An 18578-nucleotide genomic window follows, 5' to 3' on the forward strand; every position below is an offset into this window, starting at 1 on the left:
TCGAGACTGGTGACAGAATATACAGATACATATACATGTTAATTGTAGTTTGAGCTGGAGCTGGTTAAGCTGCTCTGGTAGAACCACTTCTGTTCACGTGTTCCGTTCAGACTGAGTTTTCTTTCATACTTTACGACTTTTTTGGGACCTTGTGTTTCTTTAGTTTCATCTCACATATAATGTCTGATCACTGGAGCATGTTAATGAAGCTTTTCTGGCACTAATCAAGGCTAAAGAAGCTTATGACTTCCTGTGTTCCACATTCTTGAGGCCTCAGGCTGAGTTTCCCAGCGACCAGCCCAGGCTCCAGTCTCTGCTGCCCAGTGACACCGAGCCTCAGCGGTCCTGCTCCATAGTCACTGCTCAGCCAGCTGCTCCAGTGTCAGCCACCCCAGCCGACGTCTCTCCAGTTGCTGGGTTGACTGTCCTGACCGACGTCTCACCAACACTGATCTCCAGTCGACCACCTGTCGATGGTCCACCTGACTTTTTCCTCCTCAGGGTGTTTCCCTCCATCTCTGTTGATGAGAATAATTTTTACAGAAGATGGTTGACAGTGTACGGCTGTCTCATCGTCTCGTCTCATTTTCTCTTCACCTGTAAACACAGACAGCTGATGAGTGAGGAAACAAACCTTCAGGTGTTGGTTTGTGTCTACATCATAAACACAATATATTGAACTCACAGATTCTCTGTTTCCATCTTTCACAAACAGAGGAGTGTCTGTCACTCTGTCCACTGCTGGCTGCTTCAGTTAGATGTTAAATCCCTCAGTGTTGTCTGAGGAGAGCTCAGCTCTCAGGTATCTGTGGCTTATCTGAGGTTTCCATCATGTCAGACACACAGGTCAGCTCTAAGAAATAAAGGTGCATGAAGCACCAGTGCAGGATGCACTGAAAACACTGACCTGTGCTTCACAGCCATGATCAACAAACTTTACATATTTGCAGTTTACTACTCCAGTCAAATGAGTCCCAGTGCAAGACGCTACCAGGGGCCTTGCCGGCCCTACCAGACGCTCAGGCTAGAGTAAAAATAACTCCAGCAGTGTGAGGTGTTTGTTACGTGGAGTTAGAGTGCTGCTGCTGTCCTTCACAGTCCTCTTCCTCTCACCCTGTGTTACCAAACACTGTCTGGACTCCTTGGGAAAGTGACAGAGAACTGACATATAAGCGTGTGTCGGCCTGCTCCGTAGTCAGTCACTCTCCAGCGGTTCATCTCCTCTGAGTTGTACACAGGTGAGAAGACTCTGGTCACAGTCCTGCCATCGACCTCCAGGAGTCAGACATGGCTCTTGAAGTTGGCCCTCAGCGCTCCCAGCTCAGTCTGCTCAGGATGAACTGGAAACAGTAAAGATGGAGGAGCAGATCCTGGAGGAGGCACCATCATTCCTGCTGGTCCTTCCATCAGAGGACAGTCTGGTGTTCTCCCTCTGCTCCTGCTTTGCATTGTTGAAGGGCGTGGCCATTTAACAAGAACAGAAGGATCCTTTGAATGGAATCAGAGGAAAGTCCTTGGAGCCTGTGGTGAGGCTGTGATCCAGGCTCAGGATGGACTCCCTCCTGGAGGTGATTTTGGTGCTGCTCAGAGGACAGTTAAAATCAGTTCTGTACAATAAAAATACACTGAAGAAAATGTGTTTTATATATATATATATATAGAGATATATATAGATAGATAGATAAATGCAGATAAAAGTGATATTGTGACACTGTTCTGGGAAAAACATCCCAAAAAATCAAATAACTCAAATATTTTTTATATTTATGTTGGAATTTAATCATGGTTTATAATTAAGTAGTTTATTATTCTGCACCGTAGTGGTCATCCAGCAGACAGACGATGCCGAGAGTCAGCAGGTGTTTCTCATGGACAAAACTCGAGGAGGCCATGTTGTCACTGCAACAGCTGCTCTCTCACTTCCAGATGTTTATCACTGATGTTTTCTTGATTCCGACATTTTCACTTTTCAACACAGTTGAAGAGTTTGTCTTGGCCTCAGAGTTCACCTCCCGTTCAGCGCTCATTAGCCCATCCTGTCCTGCTAAACTTGAATAATACCATTTATGTTAGTTTGTGGCAGTTTGATTAAATACAGCAGAATAAGCAGCATGTGAGCATAATTTAAGTGAAATAATAAAGCACTCAGAACCAGTAACGTGGTCTAGACGTGAACAAAATTACTAATATTTTTGTGCAAATGTGCAAAGTTTAACAAGTCCCATAAATTTTTGGCAAAACATGCAAATGCCATGTGCAACAAATGAATTATCCACTTACTGTAAATAATGTCTAGGATAATAAACAACACCAAAATAAAGAGACATTGGAATTTTTTTTATCAGGTATCAGTTATTGTCATAAATAACAATTTCAATAAAGAATAACTGATGCTTTTTACAATAAAAATATTTGGTGTTTATATGCAGTGTCTTCAATAAATCAAACTACCTTCATTCAACCTTTGTAATACACTTCAATCACTTCTTTGCAGTCATGTATAATTAATGTCAATAAATTGTGAGTATGTGGATGAAATACACAAATCATTTACTTATGTAAAACCTGCAGTATTACAAAGTACTCTGTTACATTATGTTGTTGTACAGTTGATTGTAAAATGTCCTCAGATAAATGACTGTTTCTTTGGAAGAAAGTAGTTCCAGTGAAAACTTGACAGAAATAGTCCAAATCAAGTCACACGTCTTTATAAATTTAACCACAAGACACACTGCAAGTCATTTAGTTGCATGGATTTGTCCACTCTAGAGAAGCTACAGGGCTCATATTAAAAACTGGAAAACTAGGCTACATGATTACCCCGATGCATTAAAATGGTTTAGTATCATATAATTTCTCCCTCTTTGTGCAATCATTTAACTGAAGCTGAAGTTTGGAAATGGCTGATCTGTACTAAACATAATAATATAACACTATCAAAGTGCACGCTGATCTTCTAACATATAACATCAAGTAAGCCAGAAAAACCAGAGACATTTCCTCTTTCTGTCACTTTGTATTTCAAACTCTTGTTTTTGAACAGTTTGATCATGACAAAAATCTTTGGAGGAATGTGCTTCACTTGGTCACTTGTAGTTAAGTGAAGTGGCAGTTCAGAGTTTTCTTCACTGCAAAGGAAACACAAGAAGAGAAAAACGTTTCAGTTTTTACTCTCATTTATTACATGTAAGGTAAAGCTGCTTTCAGACATTAGCTTCCTACCTTTATATGAGTGTTCACTCTTCATAATGTCCTCCACCTCCCCTCCTCTCCTCTCTTCTCTCTCCTCTCCTCTCTAAAAGAAAAACAGAGGTCAAACAGGTTGAAGTTAAAAATGTAGAAATTTGTTAAACTGATATAATCACTGCATTTGTATTTATGTTTAATTTTCTCCTCTCTTCTTTTTAATGTCTTTTTCTTCTTTTAATGTCTCTAATTGTTTCTTCTCTCTGTAAAATTAAATGACACAAAAGAGAGTAACAGTTAAAAACTTAAAAACCATGAGATAACTGGATATTTACCTTTTATATGACGGGGTTTACATGACATGTTGCCCTCCCACCTCCTCTCCTCTCCATTCCTCATTTAATTTTCCCCTCTCTTCCTTTGAATGTCTTTTTCTTCTTTTAATGTCTCTTATTTTTTTCCCCTCTGCAAAAATAAATGACAGACAAAGGAGAGTAAAGGTTAGGAACTTAATGAACAAAATAATGAACTTCATAAAATCTGATAATATGAGATAACTGGATATTTACCTTTTAGAGGGTTTACATGTCATGTTGCCCTCCACCTCCTCTCCTCTCCTCCACTCTGATTTCTCTCTCTTTTCTCATCTCAGTCTCTTCTTCAATTGTGTCAAATAAACTGTTTCTGTGAAGAAATAAATGACAGACAAAAGGGATTAACAGTTAAAAACTTCAAATAATGAACTCCATGAAATCTGATAACATGAGATAAATGGATATTTACCTTTTACATGAGAGGGTTAACACATCATGTTGCCCTCCACCTCTTCTCTCTCTCCCTCCTCTTCTCTCTCCTCTCCTCTCTAAAAGAAAAACAGAGGCCAAACAGGTTGAAGCTAAAAATGTAGAAATTTGTTAAACAGATATAATCACTGCATTTGTATTTATGTTTAATTTTCTCCTCTCTTCTTTTTAATGTCTTTTTCTTTTTTTAATGTCTCTAATTGTTTCTTCTCTCTGTAAAATTAAATGACACAAAAGAGAGTAACAGTTAAAAACTTCAAATAATGAACTTCATAAAATCTGGTGATACCATGAGATAACTGGATATTTACCTTTTACATTCAGAGGGTTTACATGTTATGTCTCTTCCTCAATCATGTCTTCTCTCCTCTTTCTAAAAAATGCAGACAAGGGGGAATAACAATTAAATTTTCAGTATATATATATATATATATTTCAAGTATAATTCATCACTGCACAAAATCTAGATAATAACATAAAATATTCACCGTGTACATGGGAGGGTTGGCACAACATATTGCCCTCCCACCTCCTCTCCTCTCCTCTCTTCTTATTACTGTCTTTTTTACTCATCTCTTCATGCCTCTTCCCTCATTTTTTCTCCTCTCTGCAAAATAAATGACAGACAAAGGGGATTAAGAGTTAAAAACTTCAAATAATGAACTAAATGAACTTAGAATCTGGTAATACCATGAGATAACTGGATATTTACCTTTTACATGAGAGGGTTTACATGTCATGTTGCCCTGCACCTCCTCTCCTCTCCTCCACTCTGATTTTTCTCTTCTCTTTTTTCCATCTCAGACTCTTTTTCAATTGTGCAGCAACAAGAACACCACAGTCCCTCAATCAATCAATCAATTTCAAAGCAAATCAAATCAAATAAATTCAATACAAATCATTCACAGAAATTTAAGGAAAATAAAATGAATAACAACACTCTTCTTCATAAAAAGGAAATTCAAAAACTGACTTAAACACAGAAAGAGAGAGGGGAGAGGTAGAACGCTGTGACAGGCTGGCACAGGGACCTTGTGGAGGACGACCTGAGGGATGATGGAGGAACTGGGGACAGGAACAAGAAGCGCTGTCCAGGTGTCCTGCTCCATCTGAAGGTAGAAACATATACAACCTTTAGACCTCTGCTCCACATCACATAAACATACCATCAACTGTTACCATAGTAACTCTCACACATCACTGAAATAAAAGTACCACAATGCGATAAAACTGTAAGATAAACAATAAAAATAAATGCATGCATTAAGTCATACTAACACAAAGTTCATTGATTATTTTTCCTTAATAATCAGTTGATTGCTCACTGTATATATAATGTCAGAAATTAATAAAACAAAACAAAACAAAAAAAAAAAAACAAGAAAAAATTTTACCTAAAAACTTATTGAGATAATTATTCAATTATCAAAATTGTTGCCAATTAATTTTCTGGCAATCCACTAATCGATTAACCAATTATTAAATAAATATAAACAGTTTATCAAGTCAGCACATATCACAGTCTCTCTGTGTGCTGTTCTGTGTAAAATACATTAAAAATGTATAAGAATTAAAAGCTATTGTCACTACATGTATTACTTATGGCGTAGAAAATATGCAAAAGTTGTTTTTATCCTAGGCTAGCTCTCAGCATGCTAACAGTTCCAGGTGGTTGAAGGAGACAGTAAAACAAAGCAAGAAATTAGCTTTTGGTTTCTTTGTGCAAACTTAAAGTCAGTCCCATTTGATAGTTGAAAATATTGCAAATATTAGCAGTCAATGTTGGACTTAACGGCAAGGTGAAATGAAAACATGGGTTATTTTTTTTTTAAATCTCACTTTTTCCAGGAGAAACTCCTCCTCGGTGTGAGTAGCTGTAGAGGGTAGCAGGAAGATGCTCGGGTGCGATGCGCAGTCGTCGTTCGAAGTCTCTTTCTTGAAGGAATCGTTTCTTTCTCCAAGGAATCGTCTCTTTTTCAAAGAAATGTAGTGCGAAGCCAAAAGCCAAAAGTTTTTCTGATCGTCTGGAGTTTGTTTGTGTTTGAAAGATGATCGGTTCTGAACGATGCACCCGAAATAAACCCATAGCAACCATGGAACCTTCAGGTCCGTTCTAACAGCACGTGAGTTCTGACAGTTAGTCTGACCCAGAGAGGTTTCATCATCAACATGGCGCCGTCCGGACAGAAAAACACAGTTCAAGCTCATATTTAAATGTAAAGAAATTTGCTAGTCCTCCCATACCTGTCTGATAATATTATTATTTAATAATACATTTCAATATCAAAATCACGACTTAATAATAATAATAATAATAATAATAATAATAATAATAATAATAATAATAATAATAATAATAAGCCTGACAATCAGCCTGACAAATATTGTGTATGAATTTGCAGATTGTCCTTGTCATACGGAAGCTGAATATTTGAGTTTCCCATGTAACAAAAATGAACGTTTTTTGACACGGCATTTTTTTTTCCCTCCTTCATATTAAAAGCAGGTGCAAGTGAAAGAAGGTTCAGGGCGTGTGTGTGTGTGTGTGTGTATGTGTGTGTGTGTGTGTGATATAAAAATAGGTAATTAGGTAAAACAGTTAAGCTTAAAACGCGATTCCATCATTAATGCCTGTTGATATAGGCCTATATATTAATTGTTTGATTATTTACATTATTGCAACTAATGTAAATACCAGGATAAAAACAATTAAATGAAATAAATATTTTTGAATGTAAATGAGATTAATGAATAAATGTTGGCGATAAAACTAATAAGATTTTTAAAACGCACACTTCCAGGAGATGCTCATTTTAGAGCTTTCTGTCTTTTAGGACTCTATAGCCTATTACATTATTCATATAGATTTATAATAAATAAGTCTAGTAGAAATAAACCAAAATAAGTTTCATCAAAGGTATTCATAGTAACGCTCATATTAATATATCAATAATGTACTGTACACTTTGTTTTCAAACATTTAATTCGTTAATTTGCGTCAGTGCAGACATGACAGCATACGTCTTCCCGTGAGTCCTTTCAAAATACAGTGACCAAACTGAAGCAATCAGGAAGACTATTTTATTTTATTTTATTTTATTTTATTTTATTTATTGTAACCAAGGGTGCAGTTGAGCGATTTCACCACTGGGGAAATCTTCCGGTGTACGCTTCAAAATAAAGCTGTCAAAAGAGACCGAGGTTCAGCTACTACATAAACAACCATACACTCTCGCTGGGAGATTCAAACAATGTACTAATACAGAGGTGGACTCCGACCACAGACATTTGACACAGACGGTGTAAGTCTGACAGTGTTGTGTAGTAGTTGTGTAGCAGACATTAGGGGTGGGCGGACTTTGGCCGTGTTGGGGAAGAGCTCAAAGCGGAGGTAGCCTTGACTGGAACACGACTCCTCCTAGCAAACATCGTTACCATCTTCTGACAGACTCGAGTCCTGTATCGTGTGTCACAAAGGTAAGTCTGAACGTGATTTACTAATAATGATTTAATAATTATGTTACCGGAAGTTCACATGGTAAACCAGCTAGTTGTCAGTTTACAGGAAACTAGCAGCATTAGCTTGCTAGCGTTAGCCCCTTTAGTTTTCTACTCCACACCCACTGGACTTCATTAATGCGTATTGTGTCATATTTTCCCTGAGGCTCAGTTACGGAGTTCACGAGGCTGCTTTTTATTTGAGTAACCCCTGTTTCCTGTAGCTGTATGAAGCTCAACTTAGCAGCTAACAGTTACATTAGTTACACTGGATGTTTATGGTGCAACATTAGCACCCAGTTGTGACAGTGTGTTGTTGGTGTGTCCCTGCACTGTAATGCCAATGTTTGTAGAAGGCAGAAGGCGTGTAAAGACACTGTCCTGAGCCTGCTCATCCTTTAAAATGCCATCTGTAATATGTATCTGTACCTGCTCTAGTTTAATCACATCTGTCCTGATATAGTTAATCTAATCTATGTGGCTAATCATATCCACAGCTGTAATGTGTCTGTCTATGCTCTCTCCAGCTCCTCCACAGTCAGACATGGCTGCCCAGTGTGTAACCAAGGTGGAGCTGACTGTGTCCTGTAACAATCTCCTGGACAAAGACATCGGCTCTAAATCGGACCCCCTGTGTGTCCTGTTAATGAGCACCTCTGACTCTCAGTGGTATGAGGTCAGTAGGGTGGTGGAGTGTTTTAGTAACTGTTTGTCTGAATGTTAAACACACAGTCTGTCAGAAAAGAACACCCCATGCTCTGAGAAACTATGGGTGATATTTGAAATCATACATTTTCCTAGGTGTGGCGGTTATGTTACCGTTGCTCTTTCTAGAGAAAATCTCAGAGCAGTGTAAATCGTTAACTTGTGGATGGAAAAGCTGTTGTGTAAAGTAACAGTCACATCATGTCAATTTCCTGTTTCATCTGTAGATGTGAACCAACACAATCCAATCTTTCCTAACAGGTGGAACGCACAGAGAAAGTCCAGAACTGTCTGAGCCCAAAGTTTGCCAAAAAGTTTGTCATCGACTACTACTTTGAAATAGTGCAGAAACTGAAGTTTGGGATTTACGACATTGACAATAAGACTATTGACCTGAGTGATGATGACTTCCTGGGGGAACTGGAGTGCACCTTGGGCCAGGTAAAGTCTCTCCTCTCTGACATTTGTTAGCCTTTAAAGCCAGTAACAAATAAATTCACACGTGACTGTTTGACTTCGTGGTCTGCTGAAGGTTTTAGTTTCTTGCTTTTCAATGAACAAAGCTGTTACATTTTTGGTTCACAGTTCCCCTTAGTGTAAAAACTAAACCACATCTCAGGCTGATCACTTAGATAGGACACAGGATACTGTGGTGTAATACCATGCCACTGTTTCACCATGTTAGTAATGGAGCATGAACATCCCTGATAAACAGTTGCTGTCTAAACTCTCTCACTGTAATCTGACCTCAGTTGTTTATTCTGCTGCTCTGTTGTACCCCTCTGCAGGGTGAGTTCATTCATTCTGCTGCGCTTACTTCTTACTTTGTTTTTTACTTGTTTTTAGGTTGTGTCTAGTAGAAAACTGACCCGACCACTCGTCTTGAAGAACAAGTCGCCTGCAGGAAAAGGGACCATCACAGTGAGTGGCAGAGAGAACTGCAGAGATTTTGTTTCGCTGTATTTATTTTTGCTGTGTTTTTTATTTTACCCTCTGTTCTACTGTAGATCAGTGCAGAGGAAATAAAAGATAACCGGGTGGTGAACTTTGAGGTGCAGGCGAGGAAACTAGACAATAAGGTATGGGTGATTTGTTAAATTCTCTCATTCATTTTTTAGACATTCAGGTGAATTATACTCACTGATGTGTTTCATCCCTTTATCTGTTTTCAGGATTTCTTTGGGAAGTCTGACCCTTACCTGGAATTTTACAAGCAGACAGAAACTGGATGGCAGCTGGCTCACAGGACAGAGGTAAACTGTTCTTATACAAGTATTGAAATATTCACTTTTTATTGAATTCCTGTCAAAACTTTTCCTTGAAGGGGGTAGTAAAACAGCTGGTATATGAGCAGTGACTCTCATTTTGGTGGTTACCTAACACTTCCCAGTTTTTAGTTTTCACTCATAACTATCTGTGTGGAAAGAGGAACTACCGCTGCTTGTAGCTGTGTTCCTCCACAGCCTAATGCATAATATATGCGTCATATTTATCCAATTAGAAAGGTTGTAATGTTGGGATTAGTGCCTGTAATCTTCCTCCTGTGGTCTCACCTAAAAGCTGCACTGTCACACCGCTGAGGCCACTGAGGTTTTATGAGCGAATGCTTGATCTGATGTTGTTGCTGTGAATGAGGAAGCAGCCAAATCATGTTTGTGAGTGTGATTGAATCAGAGAAGCCTGCAGAGTTTACTTCGTGTGATGTGAGAAATTATTATTATAATAAATCTGACCATCAAAGCTGAGAATTTACAATTTATTTAATTCAATTCGATTATGATTTACATGATATGATATTGCTGTTGTAGTCATATTTTGAGTTTCACCCATAGTAAAGTATACATTGAAGTATAGACTGAATTTGGACACAACATTGAACTAACGTACAAAAAGAAACAACAACAGAAACTGATATGGTGACAGAGATCTCACTTCCACTCAGTATTTACAACACTGCTTTACAACACAAATGAGGATGATGTTTACGAAATGTTTCTTCACATGTAGTAAATAGAAACTGAATGATCAAATACAGCCTATTTTACTCCTTTAGTATTCTAATATGTGCAGATGATTAAAGTGAAATGGTGTTTGCACTGCTCACTGATGGTGTTCAACAGGTTGTAGAATATTTATCGTCTGCATTCAGGATCCTCTAGTTTAATCAGCTAAAAATTCAAAATCATTTTGGTTTCCAGGATGGAGCCACAGTGGGACAACTCCAAAATACATGAAAATAATTTTCATCTCTTTTCCCACAAGCTCTCCAGCTGTCAGTCTGATCTTAATAAGACCTCTTTTATAACATCCGTCCAGCTAAATTCTCTCTGGGATGGAGAACTTGTTGTTTTCCACTGTTAAAAATAGATTCTAAAATGTGTTGCCATTATTTTTGACTTCAGTAAAGTAGGACTTAATGTCATTTCAGAATATGTTTCATATGAAATTTGTTTCTGATTCTCTGTGTTTGTATAATCTTCTTATATTTTGTCCTCAGGTGGTGAAGAACAACTTGAACCCTTCATGGAGACCCTTTCGGATCCCGCTGCAGTCTCTCTGTGGAGGAGACATGGACAAACCCATAAAAGTACATATATTCATATATTTTTAACATCAAATACTTGCACAGCCTGAGCTGCCATTAATACTTTAAACTGGTCTGATTTTACTGGTGATGGATCTCCCTCTCAGACATCTGGAAACATGAACTCATAGTGTGTTTAGCTTGATCATATATATATTTTTTTAACCTCTGAAGCAAACATGTCAGGAAGGAAGCAGTTTCCAAGCGTTCAGGACAAGTGAGTTACCCAGCGCGTCACAGTGTTTGTCTTTTTTCATCTTCCCATCACTTAATGGGTGAAGTGTGTGAATGTAGCAGATGGGTAATAATACAGGACTCCTCCTCAGCAGGGCTTCCAGTCCTCCGGGTTTCCTCTCGAACACATTTGTCTGAAACTGCATACTCGTCTTCCCGTCATGTTACTGTCCAGTACAACAGTACTATACAGAGTTATGTCTCACTTTTGCATGTTGTTTGTTTCTCCTTGTTTTTTACATCTCCAGTTTTTAATAAACTTAAAGGGTCAGTTCACTCAGATTACAAAACTATTTTATGTCTCCTTGTTTAATGAAAACTTGTGGTCTGGATTATTTTTTGTAGTTTGTGTGAACTGACTCCTTAAGAGAACTTTCTTCTCTCTGTGTGACTGATTGAACATTTTTCTTGCTTGCCTGCTCGCTCACATCACCAAGCAGTTTTTACTTGTTTCCAGGTCGAGTGTTACGACTATGACAACGATGGGTCACATGATCTTATTGGATCCTTTGAGACCACAATGACTCGCCTCCAAGAAGCATCACGGACATCTCCGGTATGTTTGTGTGGGGGTGTGTTTACATTGTTTAGATGCAACAACAAACATTTCAAATACTTTCACAGTTCAGAGCAGCTTGTCATTGCTCATTGCTGTTACTTTTATTCTGTGTTGTTTTAACTGAATTGTTTTTGAGTGGGCCGTGGTGGATGAAGCAGCTCTTTCAGCCTGTGTGTTAAAGTATTGTAAATGAAACAATGCATCAAAGGCCTACCTGATGTAGTGATCTTGCCTTTTTTATCAGGCATTGACACACACCCATGCTGTTTTGTTTACCCCTCAGGCAGAGTTTGAATGCATCAACAGTAAGAAGAAACAGAAGAAGAAAGGCTACAAAAACTCTGGTGTTGTGAGCGTGAAACATTGCCAGGTACACTACTGTGTTTGTCTTAGTTTCTTACGTTGAATGTGTTCTCATGGTGCCATATCTGAATTTGAGTTTCCATGTCCTCCAATACTCCTCTGTAAAACAGATGTTTTATCTCTTGTAGGTGGTGAAGGAGTACACGTTCCTGGATTATATTATGGGAGGTTGTCAGATCAACTTCACTGTGAGTTACGGCATCTCTCTATTAATGTTCACTTGTGTTCTCTAGTGACTAATAAAGGTAATTATATCTGCATCACTTGCACATCTGTTGGCAGGTGGCTATTGACTTCACAGGCTCCAACGGGGATCCCAGGTCTCCTCAGTCTCTGCATTACATCAGTCCTCAGGGTGTTAACGAGTACCTCTCTGCTATCTGGTCTGTGGGCAATGTCATCCAGGACTATGACAGGTCTGTATGTCACATATGACATGGTCTAATACATTCAAAACTTCATGTACAGAATTGTCTTCTGTGCAGTTGGCAAAAAATTCAAAATGTTTTGTAGGTTTCTTTTCCAAACTCTCTGAGAGAAACTATTAAAATGACAGTGCCACAATATTCTCAGTCACCCTCTTGTTGTTGTTGTTTCTGTGTAGTGACAAGATGTTTCCTGCCTTTGGCTTTGGAGCCCAGATTCCTCCTACATGGCAGGTAAAGCTTGTATTTACTTCTGAGACTCCAAATACGTGCAAAATGTAAGGGTAATGTTTGCATATACTTTGAAAACTGCACAGGAAATGACATCTGATGATGCTGTGTTGCAGGTTTCCCACGAGTTTCCTCTCAATTTCAACCCATCAAACCCATTCTGTGCAGGTTTGTGTTCACACATCACTGTATTATAGCTTAATTTAGGCACATTTTCCCAGTTTGCTGTGTGTTGATACACGTCTGACTCCTGTGACTTCTGTGTGTGTAGGTGTTGAAGGGGTAGTGGAGGCCTACAGGGTGTGTCTGCCCCAGGTCAAACTTTACGGCCCCACCAACTTCTCCCCAATCATCAACCATGTGGCCTGCTTCGCTAAGCAAGCCCTCCAGCAGACCACTGCATCTGTGAGTATTTGTCTGTTGAGCCATTGCCAAATATATATTTTTCAAATGATCAGGTTATTACAAAGGTAGATTGTTTGCAGTTACTAAAGTTCACCAGCTTTAGTCTTCACTTGTGTAAGAAGATCAGCGAAGGTTTTGACATAGCAGGTAAACAGAAACAGGAAAATCAACATAATAAAATACACCACTTACACCACACCTACCAGATCTATTCCACTACAAAGGTTGAGTTTCACAGTGGTAGTATAGGTCTGTGCTATACCTCATGTTGGATACTTTTATACGTATAACATACTGCATATGCTGAGGACTTAACTGACCTGAGAATCATTGGTCACGTTATGAACAACAGGCAGGGCCAGTGCCATCCAACTTTGTTGCATGTAGAAAGTGTAACGATGCACTGTGACATGATTCAGAAAACGTGACGATACGCATCGTGACACTGAAAAACTATATTGTGATGTGACCGATAAAATGACCGCTGTTTCCTGAAGAAATCTTTTCTACCTCTGTGAGTGATTGCACTGTGCACCACATGAAATAACACTGGTAAAACAAGACTGAATAGATTTGAACTGCAGTTGTCTTCCCTCAGCCTCTGTCAGTGAAACAGTGTCTGGCTGCTTCAGGTTCAGTTCAGTCAGACGTCTGTAGACCGCCCGCATTTCTAGTGACCACTAATCAGCTGACTGAGTGACGGCAGAGAGTCAATTCCTTTCTCACTCTTATTTCTCTGTCATCATTATTCCCTCTGTCACTTAAGATTTTTCAAACTCATCATCTGTAACAGCTGTAACTCTCAGCTGTTGACAGATTTTCTCCATGTTTAATTTCTGCAGTAACGACATCAGGAGACACTGTGTCATGAATTTATTTCCTCTGTGGCAGCAGAACATGATACAGCAGCTTCTCAAACTCCTGCAGCTTAAACTGAACGAACCAAACATTTTTAAGGCTGAAAAAGTCACTATACACAGACTGGAAAACACTTGCTAGCCTAGCAACATAATAAGGCTCCAAACAACCCACAATGCAACACTCTAAAAGACTGTAGTTACACTAGTATTCTGTTCAAAAGAATATCTGTTGTAATGAATGAAAATGTAATTGTGTAATCCTCATATATTCGACAACCCCCATTTTGAACCCAAGTTTCAGGAGAAACATTTTGTCTTATGGTCTGCAGAATAAGAGAATAATTAGTTTTATATAATTAAGTTAACACAATGGAAGACACTATAAGAAACTGTGATGAGATTTGGGATTTTATTTTTGCATTAAATATATCTTTAGATGTATCGCTGACTGTATCGAACCCTGAGCCCTTTGTCAAGTATCGAACCGAGACGTGAGTTGATGGTATCGTTACACCCCTACTATGAGGTTTGACTTGTTCTTCTGAACATTTGGTTGTGCCACATTGGGCAGGATGGAGCAGGGGCCTGTAAGCATTACATCATCTTTCCTAACTTCCAGAGTGGAGCAGGATGATTTGATAATAGTTTGATCCAGAGCATCAGGAGTTCCAGGGTAATATCCCTGATTTCATTCTCAAAGCTCTTTTCAGGGGCCAGGCTCATAGTAACTAGATTAACATGGCCAGGAGAGGGACAGTAACTGGACCTCTGTGAACCCTTTTTAGGTATAATAATCTTCTTATTAGTATTGAATAAAGTAATCTGTCAGTGTAAATTTCAGACCTCTGGTGGGACTGGGGTCATCTTAGATTAAAAATGTGAAAATTGTCTGTTGAAAACAACCAGTTTTAAATGAGGTTTTGAAGGATTAGTGACAAATTCTTTGGGATTTGTTTGGGAATGTACAGTAGCCAGTTTCACTCAGTTTCAGTTTTGATAAAAACACAAATTGCCGTCATATTGTAAACTAATTATTGTTCTTCTGCCTGTGTTGTTGCCATCTGTCCTGAAGCAATACTTTGTCCTGCTCATCATCACTGACGGAGTGATCACAGACATGGATGAAACCCGCAATCGCCATCGTCAACGCCTCTCGTCTGCCCATGTCCATCATCATCGTTGGAGTAGGGGGAGCAGACTTCAGTGCCATGGAGTTCCTGGATGGTGATGATGGACGTCTGCGTTCTCTGTCCGGCGAGGCCGCCATGAGGGACATTGTGCAGTTTGTGCCGTTCAGGCAGTTCCAAAATGTAGGTGCAGCTTTTTATCGAGCTCGAGATTTCTTCATACGAATCATTGAAACAGGAGTGGTGTTGGTTTTGATTTCAGTTGATTTTTCTCAATAAGCCAACTCATTGCTATAAAAAGTGCATGCACACTTTTTTCCTGAGCATTTCACTGCAACATTTTCAGTTTAACTGGCTTCAAAATGACAATATCCAATGCCAGTATACATGTACAAACCCAGGGATTCCCTGCCCCTCAACTTAGATCTCACTTAGCTTATTTGTGTGCCTTGTGTATTTATATCATTTCAGGCGCCCAGCCAGGCTCTTGCCCAAAGCGTATTGGCCGAGTTACCTCAGCAAGTGGCCTCCTTCTTCAGTTCATTCAAACTGAAGCCTCCCCACGATCCCAGTCCATCATAGGGGTACCCCAAATATTTCAGTCATGAACCCCACCTCCACCCTAGTCTTTGCTTGGCCCCCACTGAATCACTACATGAATCACCACATGTCACAGCTATCCTCATTTTCCCTCCAACTTTTCCAACTCTGCTTTGCTCAAGATTCATCATCAGTACAATAAATTCAGTTTGTAATTTCTGTAGCACTGGTTACTGATCATGAAAAGGAAAACTCCTCTCTCAGAGCAACTGGTGATGCAATTTGTAGTTTTTGGTTTATTTTGTTGCTAAATTCTAATAATGTCAAGATCTTTACAGCACAGCTCCATTAACAGCTTGATATTAGTAAATCTCAGGGTCTGGTGTGAGTCAGCAGATTCTCATCAGTCAGTTCTGTAAAGAAAAGCATGAGAACAAGTACAAGCTGCTCCTCTGGAGACTGTGAGAGAAAAAGTGGCATTCAAGTAACTTCCAAAGTGAAGTGAAAAACAGAGATTGTTGACATATAAAAGGGTGGAATTTTCCTTCAAACTGTCCTCATCTGCATGACTTTCTACTTCTCATTCATGCTCCCTTCGTCTAATTAAATCAGTGGTGATGAAGATCATATAATGAATCATTTAAAAGAGCATTAAGTGCTTTATAAACTTGTCTTTCCTGTTCTTTAGGCTCCCAAAGAAGCGCTGGCAAAGAGTGTGTTGGCAGAAGTTCCAGGTCAGCTGGTAGAGTTTTTCAATACCATGAAACTGAGTCCACCAAACTCCAGTCCTGCACCGAACCCTGCAGGGACCATCTGATGCTACAGGGAAGAAACCAGTAACAGACCACTCTCCTGTCCAGCTTCATCACAGCACACACATAGATCGCCTAAACCCCTCATCTCTTTTTTTGCACCTTCGTAATGAAACACCAGCCTGCAGCTTAGACAGTGACAACCAGTCTAACCACACACTGTACATCCTCTGTCAGTACTCCACACTGTTGACCAGTCTCTCTTTTAACAGCGTCAGAATAGGTCTAGCTGTAGTTAGATATTAATATCCATGTATGTTCTATTTAACAAGTAGTATCCAGTGCTGCTGCTTCTTAAAACAATCAAATCATTCCATTATTTTAAAAGTTGATAAACAGGGAACTGTGCTCTTCAAAAAGTTTGAAAGATAAACAGCACAATTAATTAAGCCTTCAGTGTTTCTGTAGTACTCACTGAGATAAGATGCCTTTTAAAAACGTATCATTTTAGAAACTCTACATCAGGTTAGGAATGACCCTGCTGCTGCTTTTTAATACATTTTAAGACTGTGCAGTTTATTTTTATGCCTGATTAATGGCTGCAGCATCAAGTTACAGTAGCTATGCAAGTGGCTTTTACACACTAAGATAACAAAGAGCGTCTTTAAATCATGGCATCAGTAAATGCATGAGAATCCTCTCCACGTATATTGCTTACACCCTCGGAACGAGCTGCAGTACTACTAGTAGCATCATTTTTACATACAGTATACCAAGTAGCTGTGTAGTTGTGACTGTAGTTGGCACAATGAGAATATATTTGCCTAAATGTCTTATTGTTGCACATGCTTCCCTTTGCACTCAGCTGTAGTAACAAGATAAACTGAAGAGGTCCAGTATTCACTCATTTGAGTCTGTCATGTGCCATTTGTGTGGGTTGTAATCCCCTGTATACCCAGAGTTATTAATACCTTAAAGTATCTGAAATATTGTGATAAATGGAAAGTCATCTTGTAATAGATTTGGTTGTATTGTGCCAATCTCATCACCCACAATGTGTTTGTTAATTTGCTCTGCCAGTTACTTCTGTTAACTTGGTCTTTCACATTCTGATTAACAAAGACACTTCGGGATAGTTTCCTGAACACCGGCAGTGTGTGACCACTGAATTATGATGTAGTCAAGGTTAAATTTGTTTTTAGGAAACTGGCTTTATATATGTATACACTTAGTTGTCAGTTTAGCTGGGTGTTCCTAATAAACTGACATCTGAGCCTAATTAATCACACCCTCCCTGTAGAGAGTATATACAGTGCTGTTTATTGAAATCTATGCATGTTTACTGCAAGTCAGTCTAGTCCCATTGTAATTTGTTTATTATTATTTTTTTATATTTAGTACCATGAAATCTATAAAACATGTATGTGATGTTTCATGTTGTGTATCAGCTACTTAGTGTTGAGCAGAAATAGATAATGTGCCTTAGTGCTAACATCCCAAAAGTGCTTCAAGCTTACAAATAAAGTATCTCTTATTCAGTACAAACTGAACCTAACACTTACTCAACACATTTAAAGGATGGTCATGGTCAGTCCTCAAGACTATGTCCTTACAGAAAGTCACCAAAGGCTGAAGTCACTTCTTTGTTGTCACTGGGACAAGAACAGTGTTTGGCTATTATAGACAGTAGTATGATTATATGATGGTAAAAGCTATTTTTGTCTACAGATGTGCACAGTTTTCCTCTGACTACAGTAATTTGTATTTCCTGTTCTCTTTACTGCAATTAATAGAATTAACACAATGGACATATTAAAATATGGGGACCGTTTACTTAATATTTTGTGGCACACTGTTTGGTGGTAATCTCTGCAGTCAGCTGCTTTCTGTAGACTTATACAGGTGGGTTTCTTCTTCCACCTGTGAGTTTCAGCTCTTTGGTTTAAGATCAGGACTCACCTCAGACCAGTCCAATGTTTTATTCTCATCCAGTTGTGGCTGCTTTTAAAGATTTACGTTCTGGGTTAATACCCTCTCTGACACTAGGCAGCATGTTTCGCCATAGAACGCCTTGTTAATCTGATTTCATATTTCTCAGCTGGACATAAAGGTCAGCTTGTATCTCTTTTGAAGTTTTCCTTTGGGTGTTTTCCTACAAATTGAAGTGTCCCTCTGTTCAATCTGGGTTCAGTTTTCCTCTTGATGATAACAAGCTGCACAGTGACAACTTCTCTCCATGTAAATAAGCTGAATGACTGATTATAAAATTGAAGACATGTAATGTTAATTGGAGAAAACAGTCTGCT

At 38.9% G+C, this 18578-nt stretch overlaps 1 protein-coding gene and 2 long non-coding RNA genes across 3 annotated transcripts; 1 reads left to right on the plus strand and 2 right to left on the minus strand.

Annotated features, from left to right (window-relative positions):
* Positions 1 to 3005: 3005 nt before the first annotated feature.
* Positions 3006 to 3596, minus strand: LOC108898275 (uncharacterized). The gene is made up of 3 exons (XR_001963424.2): positions 3522 to 3596; positions 3223 to 3295; positions 3006 to 3128 (listed from the first exon to the last, which is right to left on the minus strand). It is a non-coding gene; the product is annotated as an uncharacterized LOC108898275 (long non-coding RNA).
* Positions 3597 to 4039: 443 nt separating this feature from the next.
* Positions 4040 to 6124, minus strand: LOC108898276 (uncharacterized). Its single transcript, XR_001963425.2, has 5 exons — positions 5829 to 6124; positions 4702 to 5098; positions 4478 to 4596; positions 4301 to 4362; positions 4040 to 4202 (listed from the first exon to the last, which is right to left on the minus strand). It is a non-coding gene; the product is annotated as an uncharacterized LOC108898276 (long non-coding RNA).
* Positions 6125 to 7151: 1027 nt separating this feature from the next.
* On the plus strand, positions 7152 to 18110 carry LOC108898277 (copine-3-like). Its single transcript, XM_018698220.2, is given in 17 exon segments — positions 7152 to 7466; positions 8015 to 8163; positions 8454 to 8633; positions 9039 to 9113; positions 9200 to 9271; positions 9365 to 9445; positions 10690 to 10779; positions 11468 to 11566; positions 11853 to 11939; positions 12061 to 12120; positions 12215 to 12348; positions 12537 to 12591; positions 12705 to 12756; positions 12860 to 12993; positions 14926 to 14988; positions 14990 to 15163; positions 16209 to 18110. Coding segments are annotated over 16 exon segments (1617 nt in total). The 5' UTR covers positions 7152 to 7466; positions 8015 to 8031; the 3' UTR covers positions 16338 to 18110.
* The last annotated feature ends 468 nt before the right edge of the window (positions 18111 to 18578 follow it).

This window comes from Lates calcarifer, linkage group LG24 (assembly GCF_001640805.2).
Source record: "Lates calcarifer isolate ASB-BC8 linkage group LG24, TLL_Latcal_v3, whole genome shotgun sequence".
In the NCBI taxonomy this organism is placed as follows: domain Eukaryota; kingdom Metazoa; phylum Chordata; class Actinopteri; family Centropomidae; genus Lates; species Lates calcarifer.